We start from the raw sequence: 14,763 nt of genomic DNA, 5'->3' as shown, positions 1-14,763 counted from the left end.
AAAGAAGATTGAAATAAATACATATGCGGGCAAGGTTGGATACTCATGTTGTTAGGTAATAGATGTGATATTACAATTATGAACTTGTCTTATAAGAGCCGCTCTACTCTACCTATCTGACCTCACAACCTACAGTTGCACATATTTGCTCCAAGTGTGTTCGTACCTGGCTTTGTTTGAATATGTGCTGAGTTGTTTAATTTACAGACACATTATTCTTACTGAAATGTAGTCTTTCATTTTTAGTGAATCTATTGATCCATATCTTTTGTAGAGTCCTATGACTGAAGTGTGGTCTACATACAGTATTGTTCTGTCATCTAGTGCCAAAAGCACATTCCATTTCCAGGAATGCCATACTTGACCAGCTGAAAGTTTGAGCACACACCCAAGTTAATAACATTGAAATTATGCTTTTCCAACAAAACTTTTTATGGTGTCAGTAACTTACCACCGCAGTATGCGAACTAAATTTTTGTATCATTTTCTTGTTATAAATACCGCTTTTCAATGTCAAGAAACAAACCTAAGTTTCCTATGTGAGATTACAGGTGGAACTACGGTTATATGTGGTGAATAGCAGTGTGTGCATGTACCAACAGTTCATACTTGTGATTTCATATTATCAAATATACTTTTCCCCCATTTTGCTGTCCAATCCTCTTCTCTAACTTTCTTTCATGCTGGAGTTCCAGAAGATCAAGTGGTATTTACCAGGTAATTGTGTCCCAGCAAATGGTGACTCTAAATTTTGCACCATGTGAAATAAACTTGGTATTTTTTGTGCAGTTTTACTGACTTCCGGCTGCTGGTTTGATTACTGTTTAGCTCTTTTGGTGTAAAGTAAAACAATATCTTCTCAAAAGTGACAAATTGACACACAGAATCAGTTTCATTCTCTTTTAAAATTATCCTGACATAGATGAGATCTGTATTCCATGAAAATGTTTTGTTGAGACCTATAGTTAGTGTTCTTGGTTCTCTCACCTACACACAAGCCAAATGTCTAACCCCGTTATTGGTACCCATAGTTAGAAACTGTTGACCTCACTGTACAAACTGACTGAACATAGTAATAGATGGTTTGAGAAAGAAAGTTGACAGTCAGTTAAATGTTTTGTGTACTACAAGTAAACACATGCTGACTTGGTGTGCAGAACTTTCACCAGCTTGCCCAGAATGATCAGTTTTAAATATGTTGGTTCATAAAGCAACAACTATTTTTGAATCAGGCCACCTGGATTCAGAATACTTCCACGGCACATGTTTTGAAATAATGGGAATGGGTATGCTGAATAGACATTAATGTAATACTATTTAAGATAAGAAAATGTTGAGATATGACCCACATATAGAGCTCTTTCCTGTCTGCGGGGCTACTTCTAGTAAAATGGTTGGGTCCTGCACAGGTGAGGCATTAGACTTGCTTTTTTCCCCACCCATGATGAGATGCTACACTCTGTAAAAGATAGTCTTGTCCTTGAGGTTCCTGGAATTAGTAACACTGCTATTAGGTTTGGTAGCAACCATATTGTTTGGTCCATACACATTCTTGGAATGTACTAAACTACAAGGTATTAAATATTGATATTTGGATAAACTGGCGTCTACTGAACAGAGCCTCACAAACAACTGTTTGACAAAAAAATCACAGCAATCTTGTTCCACTTACTGACTATCGGGATTCTATAATAAAACGAGGCTGTTGAGATAAGAATGAGTGTAACAGCTACTATAACTGGGACCATGACTACAACCTTAGTGGCGTATGGAAGCAAGTCTCAATGCTGAGAGGTAACAGAGTAGTAGTTGATAACCCTTTGATATTGTTCATATCAGATTTTTTATATACGCAGTTTGATGCATCGTGGATGAGTCGATCTTAATTTCTTACAATCACTACCAGAATAAAGCTCGCTTGAAACTCTTGTTTTATCATCTTGGAGTCTGTTTGTCTGTACATGCTTTTGTGGCACCTGAATAGATATGAAGTGGAATCTTGATAATTCTCAGATGACTACATTAACTCTTTTATTCTATATGCCAGTTACAGATGCATTCTTAACATTAAACTGTTCAAAACTCAAGATCTTCCAATACAGTAACATCCAACATAGATGTAATAGTTAAATAGTTAAAGGTCACATTATAGTCACTATCGTTTTGTTAATTATAAATTTGAGCTGCCAAACTTTGGCCAGAGTCAAAGTTAAAGTTTCATTTAAGGATGGAATTTATTCTACCATAGCTTTCTTTCTTCTGTTTAGATTAGTTTGGAATTGTGGATCTTTCAGAGGCCTTTGACTTCGTCATGCCAACATTGCTTCATTGTGGTAGGGAGGAGGGGGAAAGGAAAGGAAAGGAAAGGGAGGGGAAGGGAAAGGGAGTTGGAGGGAGAATTCTCATCCTTGGTACTTCTTCTTTCTGTGGTTACATGTCTCCTCCTCCTGTAGACCCATTTTGGCATATTCAGTGTGTATAACAATTTCATTATTTTAAATACCACTTACAATCACAGAGGGGGGAAAAAGTGCAAAGAGTCAAATTGCAGTGTTGTGGTTCATGAGCAACTGTTTAAAGTACATCTTGTCAAGACATACTTAATCAACATGGATGCTTTACAACAAATACATTTGAAACTCATTTTCTGATGAGTAACTAAGTTGCTAAAATAGGTATGAAAAGTGATTTTACTCAGTGGTTCGCAACTGTCAGAACTGTCGTCCATAAAATTAGATGATAAGCAAATATAATTGTGACTCTCAAATATTACCTCAGTTCAAACTAACATGAAAATGGAGTGGGTGTGCTACAGAAACAGTGATTTCTGTCTTCAGGATGCCGTATGGACTCCACCCAAGGTATGTTTCCTCAAATAACCACTGGACAAGAACTGCTGCTAATACACTGTTACCATAATCATATGTAGCCAAGTGTATATCTCTTTGTTAACTAGAGGAAACATTAGAAGCTTGAGATACACATTTGTCAGAGAAAGAAATTGTTTAAGGAGTATACATTTACTTTGAAGTTTATTGTTTGTTTTTGTAGGCAGCAAATATATATTGACATCCTCAGGATAGTGACATCATTTCAGATAAATTTAAGTATTTTAGGCATGGTAAACATATTTCTGTGTTCGGGTCAGTATATTCCTAAGGTGGTGAAATGTGAGCTTCTGCCACATGTGATCACATGCTGTAGCTAAAATCATTGTTTCAAAGTTCACACACACACACACACACACACACACAGGGTAATAATAGTATACTGTTTGTTTTTGTACAGACTAATTTATTCTTTCTAATTTCAGTCACTATTAAGTGATCCAAATCCAAACTCTCCTGCAAATTCTATGGCAGCCCAACTTTATAAAGAGAACAGAAGAGAATATGAGAAGAGGGTCAAAGCAAGTGTGGAACAGAGTTTTTTAGATTAGTGCTCTCTCCTTTTGACACCACTTAAGACATTAATAGTGGCTTAAAACGTTTATATAAACTGCAGAGTGCTTGAATTTTATAACTGACTCGTTCAGACGTATTTATTGTCTCCAGTTTTATTGAAATAGTCAAATAATTTAACTGAATGTTGAGTTAGGTTTTAATTCATTGTTGATTTATTATTTTATTTTGCTTTACATGTATTTACTAATACTGTAATTATTTTTGTGAATCTTTTACGTGAAACTCGTTAATGGTTTTGTGATCGTGTATGTGTCAATGTTAATGTAATATTTTAACATTAAAGTCACATATGTGTGCCTGAAAAGTGAACATTATTTGAAAAATGTAGATTACATCATTTTGTAACATGAACATATGTTTTTAATCTTTTGTTACAATTTCCAATTTGACTGCTTTATCAAAGATTGCTTTGATTTATTAGTATCAAATGAATTAACAGTTTATTAGAAAATGAAGTTAAATTTACTTCATTGTTCGATCACATAATCTGTATTAGATGTACCTTTTTATCTAAAGTTTATTAATATATACCTAATGATATAAAAAATGCTGCGAATTGTCACTTTGTTGAGCCCTCATTGATCTGAATGACCTAGATTACTAGATTGTGCTGACAACCAGATCAGAACACAGTTCAGCTGTGACTCTGTTGTAGTGCTGAATACCTTCTTCAGATGCAACTGAAATCCAAATCATGTGAAGTAAAAAAAAAAAAGAAAGGTAATGAAGTGCTGATACTTCACTTGTCATTTAAATTTACACTGCTTTTATACATTCTTATAGTTGTCATGGTGCTAAATCACTTATTCAGCAGTAAACTTTGTGACAATGTGCATTCATATTTGTCTTCCAAAGTTTTGAGTTTTCTTTCATACACAGAATTGGTTTCTTTCATACACAGAATTTGCTATTCCATGAACAGAAGCAATTATAAGAAACTAGTTGCCACATTGTATTGTGGTTAATTGTGACACACAGTTGAAGGGCCATGTTGTTGTAGTTCTTCAGTCCTATCATTTTCCTCATATCTTGGTAGAAGTGTTCTGGAGGATACTTGTACATTCACAATCCAGAGTAAAAACTCTCAACAATAATAATGTAATGAAGTTGCTGTATATAAGAGCTGCTAGACAGTCACAGGTTTTCTAAACATACCTTTAAAATGTAGATTGGTGAATTTGCTGTGTATACATATTTAGCATGTTACGCTCTTGTAGACTCAAGTTTTAGTCACGAGATATGTTCAATATTGCACAGTTGGACTGAAAATATTACAGCAGCTTAAATTTGTTCCCACAGCTGAAAGTTTAATACTTACAGGGAGAGAGAGAAAGGGAGGGTGGGGCGGGGGGTACGGACGGACGTGAGTGTGGAAGGTAACCTACATTCTAAAACTGCAGTTTCTGGGACCACAATTAAGACCACATTACATATTATTCATGTCCATTAAGGACTGTACCTGGCTGCTATCTGGCACTGAAGCGTAAAATACTTTGTATTTGTGCAATGTCAATGTGATTCAGTGCGTCAGATACTGAAAAGAACTTGATCCCGTGGTGTTTTTATGGTCAAGGAAATACTTGTTTTAAGCAATATCTTAAAAGTATTGTGTGTATAACTGTACCTTATATGAGTGGTTGATATTTAATTGAAGAATAGATATTTGACCCATTATTCTTACAGGAGAATTCAGTAATAACAAGGAATAATTGTTTATTTTTTTAGGGACACATCAATCTGTCAAGTGTAGACTTAATTTTTGACATTTGCTTGATAAATTGATGAGTGGACAGGTAGTGTGCACATCTTAATAATGACTTGTGTTGAGTTAAAACCACCGCTGCAGCTGTACGGTTACTTGCTTTAAAAAGCACAGCTGGTTTCATAAAGTTAGCTACATCATCATGTGACGTCCTGAATAGAAAATAACCACGGAAAAATACTTGGAAGTGAGAACATTGGATAAAAAGAATGATGGATCATTGCCAAAAGTTGCTGAATGTAAGTAATATAAAATGTGACAATGACAAGTACTTACAGTTAGAACATGATACTGAAGTACAAATGGTGATAAACATTTTCCCTGATTCCTAGAATTTCACTCAATTTTAAAAGTTGTCACAGCCCACGATGGGACTAATAGCCGGAACCTAAAAAGGAATATATATGGTGCTTTTGTGGGAACAGAAGGCAGCAAAAAATATCAGAAAATACCATTGCCTGTACTAGTAGATCAGATGTGTGGAGTACATGGCTGTGCCACAACTGACCACAAACTAACATGGAAACATATGGTGGGCCACTAGGTGGTGCATGCCCGGAAGAGCTAAGGCAGACTGTGTGAGGAAATTGCTAAGAATTGGGTGCACATGAGATTATATAGTCAAATACTAACAAAAGGAAAAAGGAGGGGGCCCATAAAGTATCAAACCATAAAAAATATATTTCTGTAATGACAGCCTCCAAAAATATATTGGTGAGACAGGTAGAACATTTGAGGTTAGGTTTAGGGAATATTCATCTGCCCAGGACTCTTAACTCAGCTTTGGGTACCAGTTTAGATGCTCAATCTGTTACCAGTATTCATCCAATCTTTCTGTGTTGCATAGAGAATGTAAAGGCAATGTTTCTAATGTTCTAGAAAAAATTATAGATTTTACAGTGCCTAAAAGCTATTTCATAGTCATACTCTCAACACCCAAGTCGAATTGAAACATAGATTGATCTTGGCTAATTTTGACTATCTCAGTGAATAATCCAGCCTGTTTACCTGTTTGTGCATTGTCTCCCTCCCTATCTTCCTCCTCCTCCTCCTCCTCCTCCTCCCCACCCCCCACCCCACCCACCGTTTTTGGGTCTTTTTATAGTTTGATACTTTATGGGCCCTTCTCTTTTAGTGATTTTTTCCATTAGTAATAGTCATACCATTTATGTCTTTCAGTAGTATCCATTTTAGATTTTCTATTGCAAATATTTGACTTTGAGATCTCGTGTGCAACCAATTTCTAATATTTTGCTGAGACTCGGCATTCACTGGGCAAGTGCTACCAGTCTAGTGGTCCGCCATACGTTTCCGTGTTAGTTTGCGGCCAGCAGTGGCGCAGCCCTGTACTCCACTCGTCTGATCCACTAAATACATGGTATAGCATTCTCCAATATTATCTGTTTCCTTCTGTTCTCCTAAACACACCGTATTTTAACGATTTATTTATATTCCTTTTTAGGTTGCGGTTATTGGCCCCCCTTCCACATTAATCTGTTATGGGCTGCAACATGTTTTTTTTTTTTTTAAAAAAAGAGTGAAATTCTAGGAATTGGAGGAAAAAGTTTAATATACTTCGTGTTCCAGTATTATGTTGTAAGTGTATGTATTGGTCGTTGTCACATTTTATATCACTTGTGTTCAGCCACTTTTGGCAATGATCTGACATTTGTTTTATCCAGGATTGTCACTTCCTGTATTTTTCAGTGTCTTCTTGTTGAGGCCCTCACCTGATGATATAACTAACATTACAAATTTGGTCATGCCTTTTAAATAAAGCAACCACACAACTACAATGGTATTTTTTACTCTACATGAATTATTTTATCTGTGGATGTTAGTTGAATAAACTTCTGTGTTCAATGACGACTTGACAAATTATCTTGGTAATATATTTGCCTATCGAAAACAAACATTGCTGTTTGTCTGATACCATGCTTAAGCTAAGGATATGTGTACGATCATCAGAAAAAAAGTGTGTGATAAAATGATTTGAAATTCGCTCTTAAACTTGATACATAGGCTTGCCCTACTCAGTGTGTACTTCTGCATCCTTCATTATAGTTCCCTTAAAAACTGTAAAGCCAGAATAATCATAGCAAACATGCCTTTAGGTGTCAGACATTTTATATGTTCTTATGACTGTACATGGTGGTTTTTGTCACTCATTTTTAAGTGTACCTGATAACATATTTAGGTACTGAGAGAGTATATTTCATGTTGTGGATTCCTGCAGTGTAGCTAAACATCTTAATTTGGTGTTTTGAATATTATCTGTTATGTGGAAACTTCATGCATTCCACAGATTTTATAGAATTTAGTGTTGTCTTACAAAATGTTGGTATAATATAGGTTGGGTATCTAGGACAACATAAGCATTATTTTTGGCTGCAGATCAGTATGTAGGTTCAACAAATAAATCTTGTTATAGTTATTGGGCACTTTCTGCATTAATAAGCCTTTTGAAACCTGAGAAGTAATGCCATCTGTAACAAAAACTTATGTTATCTACAGTTTTGATATTTTGAGTACAGCTTTAACATAAACCACTGAGTCTGCTGTGGTACTATAATAGAGGATGCGCGCTATGTTCTTTCTACTGCTTGAATGTAGGCTCCTTGCTTTGTGGTGCTAAGTAGATTATATATAGCCAACTAATCTGGTGAGCACCTTAGAAGTGAACATTATTTGAATGATGTAGATTACATCATTGTATAATGTGAACATATTTTTTAAATCTTGTTACAATTTCCATCTTGACTACTTTCTAAACGCTTACTTTGATTTAGAGAGAACAAATAATGTTACATATTGCTGACGAACTATATATAGTGTGTGTGTGTGTGTGTGTGTGTGTGTGTGTGTGTGTGTGTGTGTGTGTGTGTGTCCAAACACACACAGGATGTTTAAAAAAAAAAGTGTCACATATTCCTACAGGAGGTAGTATTTGTCAAAATTGGACAAAAAAATTCCTGTAATGATAAGTCTGTAAATAAATACCAGTTGAGATGTGGGTCAATCTGTCCTCTCATTCCCATGTGTCTCTAATGTAGAAGTAGGTGCTATGGGCAGTGCTGCATGTGGTCACCATGCAACCTGACAGAGCCGTCAGCCCATCTTTGAAGTGAATCGTGCACTCTTTCAGATACACCTGGCTCCATTCAGATTGCATGGGATGCATTGGTCACATGCTCCTGTAACATCTGCATGTTGTTGAGGGTCCTTTATGCCTTTAAATTTTCCCTTAACCATAAATCCAATGGATTCACGTCTGGTGATTGGGAAGGCTATGTTACAGTACCTGGACCAAGCCATTGACCAGGAAACATTGAGGTGAGGTACTGCCGCATGATCTGTAGAGAATGTGGAGGTGCCATGTTGTGCATAAACTAGTCACTGTCTTTCTGCAGGGGTAAAGTGCTAAAATTTGCACTGGTTATTTAACTGAAATCTGTGATACACAGTACCTGTTAAACTATTTGGTAATGTGTACGGCTCTAAGAGAGTCACTGACAACTCCTGTCCATACTTTATCCTAATGTCTCACCTCCACAGCTGCCTGAGGACTTGCATCTCTTCCGATGTGCAGATTGTGGTAATTTATTAGGCCATCTCTTGTGAATCCTGCCTCAATTGTAAATAAAATACAGGTTGTGAACTGAGAGCCATATCCCAGCAGGTTTGGCCTCTGGACATATCATTATAGGAATTTTTCTGCCAGCTTTGACAAATATTACTTCTTGTAGGAATATTGTGACACTTAAAAAAAACCACCCTGTCATATGTAATCAGTTTCGAATGCGTTAGGCAGAGTTGTTGTGATTTGAACATATATATCATATTTTACAGCTCGCACAGTGCTTACCATCTTCAGTAAGATATTGAGATTATCTGTTAACCCCAATAAAAAGCATGGTTTCCCAATTTGAGATTGTAAACTAATGATTACATGTTTATAGCTCTGGTGGCACTTTCAGATATAGCTGTGCAGAAGTGACTTACAGCAGACCCAAGCATGCCTTTTTTTCTCATCTTTCTTCTGTCTATTAATTGTGTTAAAATTTGGTTTGTTAAAGGCAGAAGACAAATAATTGTTGCAGATTAGGTTATGTAGTGTATCTGATGAAGAGAAAATCTTGGATAACTTGGCAAATTATTTCTGTGAGTCCATTGCTGTGTTACACTATTAGAATAATTTCCACTTTCCTTCAGTAACACTACTAATGGAATACACCCCATTACTGGTGCTATCAACTTAGTGTATTTACTGCTGCTAGGAGGTGATTATTTCATTGTCTTTGTGATGGACGTTATAAACCAAGTAAACTAGTAAAGTTATGCTCTTTTACATGCACTTATCACTGCTAGCTGTCACACAGGATTTCCAATAAAAAAATAAAGAAACTTAAGACCTGTAGACTGGTTCTTCTGTGACTTCATAGTACAAAAACTTCATAATTATAAATGGAAACCACAATATTATGTATGTTCTGCAGTAATAATTTATTTTGTTAACCAGTTTTTGGCTTATGAGGCCATCATCTCCAACAACAATAGTATGTTAAAGTCCGATGATAGCCTTGCAAGTTGAAAACTGGTTAACAAAATAAAGTAATTCTGTAGAAAGCCCATAATAATGATCTTTTTGCTAATAAATTTAAGACACTTAGGTTTGTACTTCTAAATCAACAGCTCCTGGACAGTTACGCCAAGCCACCTGTTGAAACTTTGGTATTTGTAAAGCAAATTTGAGAGTCTATTATAAGCTGAAAGTAGGGTAATTCATTAGACATTTGGGTTCTGTTGGTTGTTTGAAACTTACAGCATTCTAGTAATTGTCCATAGCTAATATTATAACAGCAAAAATAATCAATTTTGACAGTATAATGTAACTAGACAGATAAAAAAATCTACTCACAAAGTGGCAACAGAAAAAACACATTAAAAAAAGGTTTGACTTATGTAAGCTTCCAGCAGAAGGGTTGAAAGGGAAGGAAGAGGGGTGAAGGAAAAGGTCTGGAGAAGTTTAGGAAAGGGACTAGAGTTCAGAAAAGTCACCCAGAATCCCAGGTTAGGGGAGACTTAGTGGATGGGATGAGAAGGAAAGACTTCCCTTCTCATCCTGTCCAGTAAGTCTCCACTGACCAAGGGTTCTGGGTGAATTTTCTGAACTCTGTCCCATTTTCTAAACCTCTCCAGTCATTTTCCTTCACCCCTTTTTCTTGCCCTTCAACCCTTGTGCTGGGAGGAGGAGTCACTGTCTTCGAAAGCTTGCATAAGTAAAACTTTTTTTTAATGTGTGTTCTCCTGCTGCCACTTGGTGAGTAGACTTTTTATCTATCCAGTTTTATTACTTAGATATTAGTTGCACATAACTGTATAGGAGTTTGTACAACACACATTTCAATGTGAGGTCTGCTGTAGTCCTTATATTAGCTTCATATTTTGCAGTAAATTTCAGTGATGTTGCAACTATCCGATCATTACATGGCAGTGTTGTAATAATATTGCAGTGTTTTCACTAGAATGCTTTGCTGCTAATATACTTTTGTAATAAAATCTCTCAGGGTTCTGTTAGTAATATGAAGGCCATCATGGAAGTGAAAATCTGGTTTGATCTGACGTGTTCTCTAATTTGTGTGATGTGTTTGTATATTTGCCACACGAAAATGTCAGTGCTGGAATGGGTACCATTTCTATGTCAAACATGTGGGATCGTGAAAAGTACTCAATATCAACTACCATTTCTGGAATGAGGCTGCAAGGCTAAATGTGCTGAAACAAGTAAATGATGTTACAGACCATTATGATGTATTAGAAAAGCATGCTGTCACAGAAGAATCTGTTACATCTGCAGAGAGGGGGGTGTGGGGATACTAGAGTTTAATGTCTCATTGTCTAGGTCATTTGAGACAGAACACAAGCTCAGGTAAGGGAAATATATTAGTTGTGTCCTTTGAGGGAACCATCCAGGCATTCACCTAAACTGATGTACGGAAATCGAGAACACACATATCTAGATAGCTGTGTGGGCATTTGAACCACTGTCCTCCCAAATATAGAGTCAATGTCTCGCCTCTGCCACTTCGCTGAGAGATATGCATGCATGCATGCATGTGGTGGTGGTGGTGGTGGTGGTGGTGGTGGTGGTGGGGGGGGGGGGGGGGGAGGGATGAGAGAGAGATGCTAGAACATGACTCAAACAAAAAATATATGTTAAATGATCGGAAGGAAGAAGGAGGGAATAATATGTATGTGTGTTCATTATTTGTAGTGTCCTGTGTTGCATCTTTGAGGTGCATCCCTTTTAATCAGACAGGTTTTGGCAAGTAAAATGTAATACACTGAGATGACAAAAGTCATGGGGTAGTGATGTGCACATATACAGATGGCAATAGTATCACATACACAAGGTATAAAAGGGCATTGCATTGGCGGAGCTCTCATTTGTACTCAGATGATTCATGTGATAAGGTGTCCGACATGATAATGATTGCATGACAGGAATTAACAGACTTCGAACATGGAATAGTAGGTGAAGATAAATTCATATGACATTCCATTTCAGAAGTCATTAAGGAATTCAGTATTCAGATATCTGAAGTGTCTAGAGTGTGCCAAGAACACCAAATTTCAGGCATTATCTCTCACCACAGACAATGCAATGGCACATGGTCTTCACTTAACTGAGAGCAGCAGTGTTTGCGTTGAGTTGTCAGTGCTAACAGACAAAACACTTTGTGAAATAACCACAGAAATCAATGTGGGACATAGGACAAACATACCTGCTACTACAGCGCAGTGAAATTTGGTGTCAATGAGCTATGGCAACAGACGGCTGATGAGTGCCTTTGCTAACAGCATGACATTGCCTGCAGCACCTCTCCTGGGCTCATGACCACATTGTTTGCACCTAGATGAAAACCCACGATCTGGTCAGGCGAGTCCCAATTTCAGTTGGTAAAAGCTGATATTTGAGTTTGAGTGTGGTGCAACCTTGCGAGCCCATGGTCCCAAGTTGTCAACAAGGCAGTGTGCAAGCTGGTGGTGGCTCCACAATGGTGTGAGCAGCGTTCATATGGAATGGACTGGGTCCTCTGGTCAAACTGAACCAGTCATTAACTGGAAAGGGCTACATTTGGCTACTTTGAGACCATTTGCAGCCATTCATGGACTTCAGTGGAATTTTTGTGGATGACAATGCCCCACGTCACTCAGCCACAGTTGTTAATAGTTTGAGGGAATGATTTTCCATCCAGTTCACTCGACATGAGTCCCATCAAACATTGATGGGAAACAACAGAGAGATCATTTGATGCACAAAATCCGGCACTGGCACACTTTTGCAGTTGTGGATGGCTGTAGAGGCAGCATGGCTCAACATTTCCACATAGAACTTTCAACAACCTGTTGAGTCGATGTCACGTCGAGTTGCTGCACTATGCATGGCAAAAGGAGGTCCAACACGATATTAGGTGGTATCCGGTGACTTTTGTCACATCAGTGTAACTGACTGCCTGTTTTATGTGAAATAATAGCAATTGGTTGGGATTAATGAAATGACAGTGGCAGAATGGGTTACTGTGCAATAATATGATGAATAAACCAGGTAAGTGCAACCGGATGTCAACTTCACAAAGAAACGCCATGTTTGTTTAACTGTTGTATGCAGAATCTCTTGTTTCTAATACCTTTAGAGATCTGTATCTGATTGGATAAGATATTTCATTCCCATTGGTTTTTTGTAAGTCCATAATATTGTTATGTGCTTGAAACAATGTTTGTAAGTGGTGAAATGATAAGAAAACTGAAAAAAATTCATGACATGATCTGCAGTATGATTGTGTATGTGCGTGAAGTAAATCAGCTGTATATCATTACCTGTGAGCTGTCTGTATTATCACCAGTGTTTCTTTAACGCAATATACTACCACAAATTCCCATGTATATGTGTCGTGAAAGTAACAAATGAATAAACTGACCTTTTTTTTATTAGTCTCTCTTAGATGAGCCCAATCCAAATTCTCCTGCAAATTCTGTTGCTGCACAACTATATCAAGAGAACAAACGGGAATATGAGAAGAGAGTTTCTGCTGTAGTAGAACAGTCTTGGATTAATTACCAAGAAAGCAGAGAAGAAACTGTGGATGACAATGGCCAACCTTAGAGAGTAACAGAAGACATTGTATGTGGGTGTCTCCAGTGTCTACAAACTATATAAAAATTATATGTATAATGATGTAGTGAGAATGAAGTAGCTCTTTTGTTGAATAACAAAAATAAATTTCACTTTTGTTTTTATATGCAGAGGTATTTTTGTTTCAAATAGAGAGAACTGCTCTCTACCGCTGTCTTTCAAAAAAAAAAAAAATTTTTTTTAATTTTTTTTTATATGTTTGTTGCCATTTGAACCTGTAAGAACTGCTTTCACACACTGTGCAGGAGGCAACAATTTGTTTTCTTTCCTTAAACTGTGTAAAAGTTTCTAAATTTTTGATAGTTTCTGTGCAGGGCAAAATGTTGTGACAAATAAGTTGAGTTTTCTGATCTGCCTACAGATTTTAAGTACTGTAGCCATGCATGTGGATTACTTACAAATTTTTGTTAATTGTGTGATTAACATTATTGGAGTTCCATCGGATGTAATTGATTGCAATCACTTTAGTATTAAACATGACTGTCTCTCAGTTTTTATTTATGTAACTGCTGCTGCTAGGTTTTTGTGATTTACAACAAATGGCAAATCATTTAACACACATGTGAAACGATATAAGTAAAAATACCCAGACAACCACCTAGAACTGCTATCAGTTGCGTGTGTGGCGCATGCACATTTTTTGGGGTGGGAGGGGGATTAGTTTAATGACATCTAAAGCATTTGACATATTCTTCACCTTTACAACACTCTCCATAGTGAAAAACTGCTGTGATGGAGTACATGGGGTAGAGCAGTGGATGATGTTGGTTTATAGTTAATACATTGTACTATCATCAGGCTCTGGAGATCAAAAATTGTTACACTCAGTTTTGGACATCGGTCAGTCCATGTTTACTTTCTCCTCCTCCTCCTCCTCCTCCTCCTCCTCCTCCTTCTTCTTCTTCTTCTTAACAGTGACAAATGTTCAACACTGACTTATTAAAAGTATGACATTCATGTAACTGGCAGCAGATTTTATCCATGCATACTGTTTTCAGGTGGCATCCAGGTACTTTTGGTTAGACTGTTTCATTCCAATAAAGAGAGAGAATTGTTCTATTATCAGTACAAAGATTGATTTGTTGAGAACTTATCAGGTGAATCTTCGTATTGTTTGAGGAACATGAATTATAATGAATGTAAACAAATTGCAGATATTTTAATATATTATCAGTTTTACAGTTTTTGTGTTTTCTTGTGGATATTTATTAGTTGCAGTAATAGGCTGAAAATAATGTAACAGATTATTTTAAAAAATCTGTCTGTGATTATCAAAATATTACTTTCAAATGTAAACAGAATTATAATATCTACACAACTCTTACTAACATTAAAATTGA

General features: G+C 36.7%; 1 protein-coding gene across 2 annotated transcripts in view; it reads left to right on the top strand.

Moving 5' to 3' along the window:
• Window positions 1-13,527, top strand: part of LOC126298644 (ubiquitin-conjugating enzyme E2-17 kDa) — a 91,341-nt gene extending 77,814 nt beyond the window's left edge. The window contains exon 4 of one of the 2 annotated variants that reach the window (XM_049990056.1): window positions 13,223-13,527. In XM_049990056.1, the coding sequence (XP_049846013.1) occupies window positions 13,223-13,393 (171 nt within the window). In that variant the 3' untranslated portion in view covers window positions 13,394-13,527. Of the gene's footprint in view, window positions 1-3,313; window positions 3,816-13,222 lie in introns of those variants that run through there. The other variant, XM_049990057.1, reaches the window with a different exon arrangement.
• The last annotated feature ends 1,236 nt before the right edge of the window (window positions 13,528-14,763 follow it).

Source organism: Schistocerca gregaria, chromosome X, assembly GCF_023897955.1.
Source record: "Schistocerca gregaria isolate iqSchGreg1 chromosome X, iqSchGreg1.2, whole genome shotgun sequence".
NCBI classification, from domain to species: Eukaryota; Metazoa; Arthropoda; class Insecta; order Orthoptera; family Acrididae; genus Schistocerca; species Schistocerca gregaria.
Note: the sequence above shows the minus strand (reverse complement) of the source record. Positions and strands in the feature narration are given on the sequence as shown.